General features: G+C 39.2%; 1 protein-coding gene across 1 annotated transcript in view; it reads left to right on the plus strand.

Moving 5' to 3' along the window:
- The window catches only part of akap13.S (A-kinase anchoring protein 13 S homeolog), a 66,879-nt gene extending 54,445 nt beyond the window's left edge, over window positions 1–12,434 (plus strand). Inside the window, 2 exon segments of the mRNA NM_001091192.1 lie at window positions 3,825–4,118; window positions 9,165–12,434. Of these exon segments, the coding sequence (NP_001084661.1) occupies window positions 3,825–4,118; window positions 9,165–9,394 (524 nt within the window). The 3' untranslated portion in view covers window positions 9,395–12,434.
- Window positions 12,435–13,038: the final 604 nt, after the last annotated feature.

Genomic DNA, 13,038 nt, shown 5'->3' on the forward strand with positions numbered 1-13,038 from the left:
TTTATTTGGTAGGCAATTCATTGCAAATTTCCTCGTTTCGCCGGCGGCGAACAAATTAATGAAATTGCTGGGAAAATTTCCCAGCGTCAAAATTTTTTGACACTGGTGACAATTCCAACGCCGACCACAATGAAATGTGCCCATTGACTTTAATGCGTGTCATATTGTCGCCGGCGACGGAATTGTTTTGCAAATTTTTCACCGGTTCACGAATTTCACTGGAAATTTTCAGCGAAGCGAAATGGGAGAAATTCTCCCATCACTAGTTGCAACATTTGTGTGATTAGCGCTGGCGTTTTTTTCATTTTAGCCGGCGCAGAGTGATGGGAGGGTGTTTGCGGAGATTGGTCGCCGCAAAGACGAGGCGATTAGTCACCAGGCGACCAAATCTCCCCAAAACGCCCAGTGTCCTCACCCTTAACTGCCTGGTCCATATATACATCATATTGTGGGAATGTTTCTGATGATATCCTCTTATCTTTGAAATCAATACACACATCATGTAAACTTCCTTTTGTAAATAAATTGCATCTTTTTTTTGGAACGGCAATTTATGACCATGTTTGACTGGTCACATAACAAATCATGTCACACCCCACAATGATGTCACAATATACTTTGGACTTCTTTCTAGGCCACCATCTCTCTCCTTGCACTGAAATTATAAGCACGTTAGGAGGTGATGGGAGGGAGGAGCTAGGGGCCAGCAGTGGGAAAATGGCTTCTTAGCCAAGACAGAATCTGCAATATGGGCCATTCCTACTTCAAAATAGGGATGCACCGAATCCACCATTTTGGATTTGGTGAACTCCTTAGAGGTGGGAAGGGGAAAACATTTTTTACTTCCTTGTTTTGTGACAAAAAGTTATGCGATTTCCCTCCCGCCCCTAATTTGCATATGCAAATTAGGATTCGGTTTGGCCAGGCAGAAGGGTTCAGCCGAATCCAAATCCTGCTGAAAAAGTCCGAATCCCGAACCGAATCCTGGATTCGGTGCATCCCTACTTAAAAATGTTTAGGGAAATAAAGCAAATTAAAAATGAAGCTTTAAGGGTTTCAGTTAGAAATAGCTGTTGGGGAAATAAATGTTCAAGTTAGTCATGTAGATCGTGGGGTCCTGTTAACATCCTCATACTGAAAAGCTATAATTTGTGCTAACTAACCAATGCGTTATCAAATCAGCGGTATAAACATTTACATGACTTTTTTGATTTTCCAAATGATATTATTATAGTTGAACAAGCACTTAAAATGTAGCCAAGATGAAATCAAAAGGGCGCACTGTGATTAGACGATTAGACTGTGCCCATAGGAATATGTCTGTGATGTTTTGCTCTGTGTGTTGTTAGTAACCTACTAAAATGTCCCAGACTGTGCATATTTCACACCGCTGTTCTGAAGCACAAAACAACAACAGGCCACAGTTGCTAAAACAATGCGGGCTAGCGGTCCAAGCATGCTGATCTTTTAATTCTCTACTAAAGGCTGTTCTGCTAAACAAAAAAATAACTATTACAGAATGTTTAAATGAAGATACAGCACATCATTCAGAAAACCCACAATATTTTTCTGCTACCCAGCAGGTCTCAATTGAGAATAGGGTTGCCACCTGTCCGGTTTTGACCCGGACGGCCCGGTCCTGGTCAAAACTGGCTGCCCAGTTTTCCAAATTGGGAAAACTGGCAGGATTTCCTCTGATTGACATGATGATAGGCCAATTTGCTGATCGCCACATCAAAGCTCCGCCCTGACATCATGGCCTGCTTCTGCCACATAACAGGCCCGCCCCCAACGTGTCATGGACCCGCCCCCATTATGTTGCGGCTCCACCCCCCTGCCCGGAGTTCCACCGGACAGAAGATGGCAACCCTAACTGAGATAAAAATAGACACTGTCATTTTGGGTACACAGAGGCCCAAACAGCCCCACTAGCCCATTAAATCGTGACTCTCTATGGCATCTTACAGCAGCACCTCTGGCATTTGCCAGAACTCACAGATTGCCAGTCCAGGCCTGCTAGTAGTAACCGGCTCTGCTGCATCTGTTCTTATGCACCTTGAATAAGATGCTTCGGAAAATTTTCTCCGTATTTTTATACAATTATATACAGCCTAACTTTTATTAAAAGGCCTTCACATGTAAGGGGCAGTTTAGGCCACACCCCTGGGCTTGCACAGTTCAGCATCTCCCTATAGACGTGCATCTATACAGAACTGAGTGGAGATGGGCTTCAAAATGCCTGCTTTCGTGTGTTTCAGGTGATCTGGGTTCTGTGTAGTTGCATATGTAAACTGTACTTTTAAATACAAGTACAGGATGGGCTCATTTAAGCCTCACTTTTCTCAGCCTCATTGATATTCAACAGGCAGCGGGCAATATACTTGTGTGCCCTGGCCCGTTATCTGGCCAATGATTAAAAGCTACAAATGGGCCATTTTGTACAAATTTAACTGATCCAAATAATCGGCCTACATACTAATTTGTTGCATCATTATGGCTTGTAGTCTGCTTGTTTCTTTCCCAGGTTTAACCTTATTCTCTTATACCTAATCTAATATCCTATTACATTACCAGATACAGTTATATGGATGGATTTGCTGCTATGAAAAATAGACTTGCATATAAAAGATGTATAATTGCATCACTTTTATCGATACAAGACCTATATTGATAATACTGCTCTAGTAGAACTAATACATAAAACTTGTGTTATTGGGTTAAGTTGCAAGGTCTCAAGCTTAAAATAGTTTATATTTGCTTGTGGATTGTTTCTGATCTGATTATCTATATGACCTACAGTGACAGTATCAGAGAATGCATTGAACTAGTCATGTTTCAAAAGGAATCTTATTTCAGTTCTCTCAGACTTGGGCATTTACTGATTTATTTATGTGTTCCCAATAAAAAATAAGTAAGAAGCGAGAAACCTAAAGCTGGCAATACATGGGCCAATAAAAGCTGCCTGATTGGTCCTCCAGACCAAGTTGGCAGCCTATTGGTCTGTTGCCCATGAGCAGGCCAGCCCGAGAGAAAAATATGAAAGATATGTCCAGGGGTGCTTCGCCAATGAGGCGAGTTGAGGCTGTCGCCTCAGGCGGCAGCGCCCCACTAGGTACCAGGGGCAGCAAAAATGCTGCTCCTGGTACTTTAAGAGCGAATTTCCGGGGAAGGGGGGGCAGCAGCAACTTCTGCTGCCTCAGGCGGCGGAGGGGCAGGATCGCCCCTGGATATGTCCAATATTAATCAACTACTGACCCCGCTGCTGACTCACAGCATGGTTAAAGGAACTGTAACACCCAAAAATTAGTGTTTGAATGTAATGACAATATAATGTAGTGTTGCTCTGAATTTTTACTCTGGTGTGTTTGCACCAGAAACTCTACTTTAGTTTATAAAAACAAGCTGCTGTGTAGCCATTGGGGCAGCCATTTGAGCACAGGATATAAAGTAGATAACAGATAAGTTCTGTAGAATCCCACTGTATACTACAGAGCTTATCTCTTGTGTATCCTGTGCCTTTTCTCCTTTTTCAGCATTACATGGCTGCCCAGAAGCTTTTCTGAAGCAAAAACACCACTTTTACCAGTGAAGGCCAACAATACATTATAATGTCAATTCTTTAAAACACATTTAATGCTTACTGTTACTTTAAATTGTTTGCTGCAGCAACAAAATGTTGGTTCATTGGTATGCTTCCCTACCTATCTCAATAACAAATATGTATATATATATATATATAATAAAATCTAAAAATGTAACCTGACCTGACGGTTCCCCTTTACTATAGACTTTGTCTTCATTTTGTGTATTTTGCCTTTTCCTAGGCCATGACTGTTGTGAGCGAGTAAAGGTTTCCCTGTGTGCTTCCAAGAAAGACTCTTGTGTTGTGGTGGCAGAAGAGGACTTTGATTATATTCAAGATGAGGCATATGACTCGGCTCAGTTTTTAGCTGCTAATGCAGGCAACCAGCAGGCACTTATATTTGCCAGGTTCTTAGAAAAATCAAGACCATCTACAGGGGATGCCACAGTTCTGGATGAGAGGATCACATTGGCTTTTCAACATCTAAGCTTGCCAAGTGGATGGAGTGTTCTTGGAACAGACCCTTGCATAAAAGGTAAACGAGAACCAATAATATTTTGTGTGGTGGGCTGACAATCTAAACCGATATCCATGTAATATTGATAATAGTGTAAACGGATTTTCATGTTTAAAAATTACATCTGCTGATGCCTCATTGCTTTTCGTGCAAGTGAAGAAAAGCTGCAGGAATAATAGAAAGATGGCCATGCTGTGTATTGTCCTCATATGGTATCCATCTCTTTGTTCAGAGGAAAGAAAAGATATACCTTTAGCCATACATACGTGCATACATGCATACGTGCATACATGCATACGTGCATACATGCATACATGCATACATGCATACATACATACATACATACATACATACATACATACATACATACATACATACATACAAACATACGGGCTGGACACCATGAACAGACTAAGAAGTCTACTTATTATCATACTTATTTGAACTAATATTTAATTAAATTTTGGTACCCTTGTAATTTTGCTTATTTGAATGCATGTAGCTGCTCAATACTGAGTACTGGCAACACCAAATTGGTTGGATTAGCTTGTTAAGTCTTGAACTTCATAGGCAGGTGTGTCCAATCATGAGAAAAGGTATTTTAGGTGGCCAATTGCAAGTTGTGCTTTTGTTTGACTTTCCTCTGAAGAGTGACAGAATGGGATCCTCAAAGCAACTTGGAAAACAAAGATTGTTCAGTATCATGGTTTAGGGGAAGGCTACAAAAATCTATCTCAGAGGTTTAAACCGTCAGTTTCAACTGTAAGCAATGTAATCAGGAAATGGAATGCCACAGGCACAGTTGCTGTAAAACCCAGGTCTGGCAGGCCAAGAAAAATACAAGAGCAGCATATGAGGAGGATTGTGAGAATGGTTACAAACAACCCAAAGATCACCTCCAAAGACCCGCAAGAACCATCTGCAGATGGTGTATCTGTACATCATTCTACAATTCAGCACAATTTGCACAAAGAACATCTGTATGGCAGGGTGATGAGAGAAAAGCCATTTCTGCACTCGCGCAAACACAAACCGAGTCGCTTGTTGTATGCAAAAGCTCATTTAGAAAAGCCACAGTCATTTTGGAACAAAGTGCTTTGTACTGATGAGAAAAAAATTGATTTATTTGGTCATAACAAAAAGCGCTTTGCATGGCAGAAGAAGAAAACCACATTCCAAGAAAAACACCCGCTACCTACTGTCAAATTTGGTGGCGGTTCCTTCATGCTGTGGGGCTAGTTCAGGGGCTCTGGCCCTTTTTAAAGTCGAAGGTTGGTTGAATTCAACCCAATATTAACTTTTTTTTAATTTTTTTTTTTTTTTTTTGTGTGTGTATGTCAATTGGGAGAGTAAAACAGTAGATTATGAGTATCATGAATATATATATATATATATATATATATATATATATATACATACATACATACATACATACATACATACATACATACATACATACATACACAAGTCCCAAAGGTGCACTCCATTTCCTGTGTAAATGCCCGGGTGCCAGCAAACATGTACGGGGGAATGTAATAAAAATCGCTAACGGAAAAACTATTCGCAATGCGAAAAGTTATGCCTTTGCGCGAAAAAATTTAGCTTTGTGCGAATTTAATATAGCTTTAACGAGCCCGGAAACTGTTTAGCGACCACTTCCGACAGCGAAAGACAGTTTGCGAATTTTATAGTTTGTGCCAATGCGCAGTCAATGTAATAAAACTTCTTACTGAAAAAGTCATTATGTTTGCTCCAAAAGATTACGACACCTTCAAGCACTTCTTATGAGTGCGCAATTAAAATTCACAATGCAATAACAGTTTAAGGAACAATATTACATTGCGAGGATTTTTAGTCTTATTGGTGCGAATTGTTTTGCTCTTTGCGACTTTTATTACAGTCCCCTGGTAATGGTATATCTGCAGGAATAGCGACACTCACGGGACTCCTCTGAAGCTTAACAAATGTGATACTTGATTGGAGACTCAATGTTTTTGTGTGTGTGTTGCTGGGAAAAGATACATGCTCCATTTCAATACCAGTAGTCAGGGGCGTAACTATAGAGGAAGCAGACACTGCGACTGCAGGGAGGCCCAGGAGGTATAGGGGCCCCATGAGGTCCTAATTCATATACAATTTCAATAAATACTGGTAAAACTGGTTAACCTGGGGGCCTGAAAAATAATCTGCTATGGGGCCCAGTAATATCTAGTTAAGCCACTGCCAGTAGTCTAGTTAATGAATCTCCATCAGATAACGGTTGTATGAACAATTATGAAGTGGCAAGTCTTTGTAAGCGAGAGCATTTTCTGCAGCAGACGTCTAGTAGGTTGTCTAGGTCTGGAAGATTGATGTTATCCAGATTCATATTGTAGGCAAACTGAAGTCCTGATTTAAAATAACAGAACGGTGAGAGATATATGTAAAGAACTATGTCATGGTTATACTATGGATAAAGAATGTGGTCTCATGACTCATTGTATCCAGGCAGCTGCTGAAACTGAGAACAGCCGCAGAGCTGGCTACCATTCAAAATTCACAGGTGAGCAGGCCCAACAAAAGGAAAGAAAATCCAATGCATAGATGCAAATGCACAATTCTTAGCCCTTCCCAGGAGGACTCCCCCTACCCCCCCAGGTTTATTTTTACTGATACTGTTAAAGGGGCATAATGACTTTTATTTGTTTTGATATCAGTCTCCGTGAATATTACAGCTTTACCCTCAAATGGAATATATTTCAGACTTCTGTTGTGTTTTCCACACATCTGTTAACTACAGGGATGCCTGGGAGATCAAGCTGTCAGCACTTATATCTACAAGCTAACATAGGAACGAATGATGATTCAGCCACTTATAATCCTCTTAACACCATCCCTTAAACTGGTTACAGGGCTATGTATTTCTATATTTGTAACCAAAGTGTTTTGTCTTGAGCACATAAATGCTCTTTTTATGGTGGACCCCTGGATTTTACACCATTTTTTCTGGTCCCCTAAAAAACATAAAATGGGCTTCCCTAAGGCTAGGCTTAGGGAAAATGTCAGAAACCATTAAAAATCATGAAAGGTCTGCATCATTTTTCAATGATGTTTATTGCAAAGTTGCTTGAAATTATGTTTACTTTTCAAAAAGCTTAAGTTATGTTTTTGTGGAGTTCCCCTTTAAGGGTTCTTCAGCTGAAGGCCTCTGGCTTGAATGTGGCTCTCCATTGCTTTCCATCCCCCCCCCCCAGCTTAAACTAGCTTTCAATAAATCTTTGTATTATAATGCAGTGCACACAATATGTTGTTTATAGCAGGAGAGTCTATGCATCCATTATGTTCTTTTCCAGGACATATGTCTTGTGGTTTTTTTTTTTTATTATAATTGTTGTAGGAAACTTGAGATTTTTTAATGGGCAATATTTAGAAGAATAATTTAAAGCATTCAACATGTAAAACTCAATCATTTCAATAGATATTAATTATTGCAGGTGTGGAAAATGTTCTTGCAATGTCAAAATGCTGCAAGAGGCGCTCTTGTGAAATAGTTAACTTTCCTGTTGATGCTCACTTATGAGTAGGGAAATACTGATGGGTGCTCTTTATTGCTGGCCAAAGGATATTAGCTACACTTAGGGGGTTATTTATCAAGGTCCGAATTTATCTCAATATCGGCTGCTACAAACTCCGATCTAACCCGCTCTGGTTTTTTAATGCTTATTTATTATTACATTTTTCCAAAAATTATCTTTGCGGGAAAAGCTCAGATTTTCACTATTTTTCCCTGAAAATTCAGAAAACATTGTGAAATTGCCCAAAACCCCCGACACAACCAAAAATCAATGGGACTGTTCCCATTGACTTTTATGCAACCTTGACAGGTTTGAGATGCCGTGTTTTTATATTCTGGCTTTTTAGCTCTCGGGGTTTAATAAAGTCCGAAAAATTCGTGATTTTTTTTAAAAGCCTATTATAACACAAAAAATCACCAATTTTATGGATTTTGGGGAATTTCGGGTATTCAGAGCTTAGTAAATAACCCCCTAACAGTTGGTTGCTCCAGCACAACTTGCAGATGTCCTTTTGCATTAATCCTCTTTGAAAAATGGTTTATCAGACTTGACCATATTGGGATTCTTAATCTAGCCACAGACTGGGGTTAAGGATGTCTGTCTGGGATCCGTTTGCACAGATGACTACGTTGCACTGATACAACTTACTGCTTAAGTGGGATAAACGAGTTTAAGAATCTATTTTACGCACAATATACACTTTTCTTCAGATTCACATTAGATGGAAAGGATAGCATAGATACCAGTGTATCGTGCATGAAGAGGTGCCAACCTGGATCAGAACTGATTTTGGTACATTTGGTGCCTGCCATGCCTGTAAGCATACCCAGATCCCTGCCCCCCCCCCATTCATAATCCATGCATATATATGCACACCAGTGCCCTGTATCCCAATGAAGAGGATAGCACATGTGCTATACTCAAAGCTTTGGTAAGGAAGAAGGCAAACCAAAAAACCTTTTAGAGCAGGCACTCAATAAAGGCAAACTTCCACTAGGCAAATAGTTCAAAGTGAAGAGAGTTTGTGTCCACCGCCTTACGCGTTTTGATTCATAAACACTTAATCATAAGCTCTGATTAAATGTTTATGACACAAAATGTGTAAGACTGTGGGAACAATAAACTCTCTTCACTTTGAACTATTTGCCTGGTTGAAGTGTGCCTTTATTGAGTGCCTGCTCCAAACGGTTTTTTGGTTTGTCCGCTCCCCGTGCTAAGGGCTCAGGGCGGTGCACCTGGGCCTCTTCCCTTGTGGGGTGAGTAATCACTTTACATTTGGAGACCCTAATATTTCAGACTTATCATTAAGGAAGAATGCAGGCTGAAGGAACCTGGTAAGTCATGGTTAAATGAAAGACTGAAATGTATCTTAATACTAATTACTAATACTGTATCAAATTTACTTTTCTCTTAGTTCCAACATATTCCTTCATTTTTAAATTGCACTTTTGTAATATTATTGTATCAGCCTTTTTAACATATTAAACCGCTCTTTTTTTTTTTTTTTCAGATGGCCACCTGCAGGAGACGTTGATGCACTTTGCTGCAAGACTGGGTCTCTGCCAGCTGGCACAGTTCCTTCTGAAGCAGCCTGATGGTAGAACAGCTCTCACTATATACAATAGTGAAGGGGCTACTCCTTTAAGCCTGGCATTAGAAAGAGGCTTCCTGAAATTACATCACCTCTTTACAGAGTATGGAATTTTATGTTTTACTGTTTACTTTCTGTGCTTGATATGACATGTACTTTCTCAGCAGAGCACACAATTAGACTTTGTCCTCATGCCTATTGATGTTAAAGGGCAATAGCACACAGGTTGCTGCTCTTGTTGGGCCGAATCCTAAACCGACACTGTGTAAAGTGTACATAAATAAATGAATGGGATGGTTTGCAAATAATTATACCATTTGCAATGAAATACAGGGTCTTAAAGACAGCATATCAAGTGCTGATTCCAAGACATTTTATTGTTTTATGAAAAATATTTGTTGATTTTGAAATGTGCAACAAAATACTTGAAAAAGTTGTGTAATGCTAAAAAGAGTGGAGGGGCTCTCAGAAATAAATTTGTGGTGGGGTACAGCATTCTGTGAAACACTGCCTGGGCAAATATTGGCAAAAATGTAGGAATGATATTCCTCAACGTAAAAATTGCAAACAATTTGGGAGTTTCATCATCTACAGTAGATACTATCATTAAAATATTCAGAGAATAGGGAGAAATCTCTCTCTACAAGGGACTAAGCCGAAAGCCATATTTGGATGGCTGTGATTTTTGGGTTATCAGATGGCAGTGCATTAAAAACCAACACAATTCTGTAGTGGAAATCACTGAATGGGTTCAGGAATACTTCCCCCCAACCATTGTTTTTCGACACAGTTTATTAAAACCCCCACCATGCACCCCCACTATAAATATGATCCAGAACACGCACATCTTTTCTGGGCCCATATGTTGCCATACAAACAGTGTATTTTTCAGGGAAGCTGACAAAGCCAAACTACATTCTGCACATATTACGTCATCGATCCATAGTATAAAGGTCAACTACCTGCAGTCTAGACCTCTCACCCATTGAAAACATTTGATGCACTGTTGAAAAGCTGAAATCCTATATCGGGCAAAACAACATTTCACTTTACTCAAAACTATAGCATTTGATCTTCTTGGTTCCCAATGACATTAAAAGAAGAGCTGATTCAGCGAAGTGGGAAACATTCTCCGTGCCAACATTTTTTTTTTGAAAAAGTGTTTCTGGGATGGAATTAAAAATAATCATATATTTTTAATTAATCAAAATTTCTCGGTTTCAAAATTTTATATGCTGTCTTTGTACCATTTGCAATTAAATACAGGGTTTACATGGTTTATAACTTTATAACTCTATATGGGACCTAGGCCATTTTGGAAGATTAAGGCTGAAGAACTGCAAGTACTGTTACATTACAGTGGATGACCAGCTTTGTTGCCCAATGTAACTATTCAGAGAACCTGACTCACTGGTCTGCTATAGTGATGTGCGTGCCGGCCTGAAGCCAGCGGGACCCACGGGTTTACCTGGGGGTCGGGCAGGTTCGGCCTGACTTTCGCAGTATGTCCTTGGGCCACAGGCAATTTCGTGCTGAATTTTAGCCTCCATTATCCCCACCCACATCCTTCTTCTGTCCCACTTCCGCCTCTGCATGCACCTTTTTATATACTTGCGCAGGCCCCACCCCAGCACTTTTGTGACTTCACAGTGGTGTCGATATATACAGAGGGGAGCATGCGCTGGATTTGGATAAGGGTGCGGACTGGGGCGCAGTGGGTTAGGGTCGGTGCGGGTCGAGTTTTTCTTGACCCACCCATCACTAATCTGCTACTAGGGATCTAATTCATATAAAACATTTGTAACAAATGAAATGCAGATGAAAAACGTCATTCTTTGTTGTGTACTATTTGAAAACAATGAATGCAATGCAAAAAATTTTGACCAAACTCTGTTGCGTGTGCATGCAAACGTGCTGACACCATAGTTCCGTGTTCAGGTAGGACAGAAGGCTAATTACTGCTTTGGTGCTGATTCTCAGCCTGTGTATCCAACAATCGAGTATCAGCCCCCTATCCCTGAGATCAAAACACCTTATCTGTACATAAGGGATACCCAGAATAAATCCTTTTTAGACAGATTTGGTATTAACTCAACTCAGTTTTAACTGAATGTGCTCACCACTAATTTTTAAAACCATTAGGTGGGGGTGCAATGAGGCTGTGACCACAAAATACATATAGACAAATACAAGAGACATTTTGTGCATACTGCTACTGAAAAATGCCTTACCCTTTAAACAAAACTCCCAAACTTGGCTGCCCTTTTATGAGACACCAGTGGGATCACCTAACTACAGCTGGGAAGGGTGGGAGCTACAACGTGTGTATGTATGTATGTATGTATATATGTATGTATATATATATATATATATATATATATATATATATATATATATATATATATAATACATACAGATCAGGGATCCATTATCTGGAAAGCTCTGAATTACAGAAAGGCCTTCTCCCATAGACTCCATTCTAATTAAATAATCCAAATAACGAAACAGTACCTTGTACTTGATCCAAACAAAGATATAATTAATCCTTATTGGAAACAAGACCAGCCAATTGGGTTTATTTAATGGTTGACATGATTTTCTAGTAGACTTAAGGTATGATCCAAATTACAGAAAGATCCTTTACCTGGAAAACCATAGGTCCTGAGCATTCTGGATAGCAGGTCCAATACCTGTATTAAGGTATGTGTGCAAGAAGATATATGTAAATGTCCATGACGCTATATTTCTTAGTATTCATAACTGGTCTGTCCAGCCTGTGATCTTTTAGCTTTTGTTAAACTTCAACATTGCACTTCCCACTGACTGCTGACGGCTTATTTCTATTATTATTATTATTATTATTATTATTATTATTATTATAAGTAGTAGTAGTAGTATTATACTTTAGCAACAGATGATGAGCCACAAGTTGAGCATCCCTTGCATATATATTTGTTCATGCTCCGTTTAGGCCAAACTTTATTGACCTTTTCTTTTGTATAACTGCACTGTGTTTTGTACTTGTTTATGAAACCGCAATTACTTTCTGTAAAATCTATATTTAAAATGTTGTGGGACTAGCTATAAAAAAAAAAACACAAACAATATCCTATAGATTTCCTTCAGCACATGAGCACACGTGTGCAAATGCCTTATTTCCACCTTTCATATTAAAGTTACTGTTTTAAATTATGCCTTTCTATTATGTTTATTACCACCTTATATTGCTACCTGGACTTGTACTGCATAATCCTTTACAGACAGGGCCTGCATTTTTTATAATTTTGCTTTCTGTTTGCAGGTAAAGAACAAAATACTCTTTTTCTGTATGCTTAATCATTAATAATATTTGGTTTAGTGTTGGTGGTGGTTATACATATAAATTACTAGCATTGCCCGAGGCAGGCAGAAAATTGTATGCATTACAATTAATAGAATGCAGGTGCTAAATTCAAGGTGATAAACTAAGGGAACTTTCGGTATATTTTACAATTTACAGGGGTTTAAACTCTACTACATCTGCTGTGACTCTCATTAGTTTATTTTATGTATAGAATAGATAAAGGTCAGATATAGAATGAGTGCACCACATATGGTGTTTAATAACATTCCTTTTTGCATATCTGTATTTGTCATTTGAGGTGGGTTCTAGGATTTATTATCCAGGATGCTCTGGACCTTGGGTTTCCTTTTTTAATGTTTTTATTTTTTTGTTTTTTAACATCCAGTGGAACCTCAATTTTACATCCCCTGATTTTAAGTATCCCCTCACTTTACAATGTTGTTTTGTGGT

This window comes from Xenopus laevis, chromosome 3S (assembly GCF_017654675.1).
Source record: "Xenopus laevis strain J_2021 chromosome 3S, Xenopus_laevis_v10.1, whole genome shotgun sequence".
NCBI classification, from domain to species: domain Eukaryota; kingdom Metazoa; phylum Chordata; class Amphibia; order Anura; family Pipidae; genus Xenopus; species Xenopus laevis.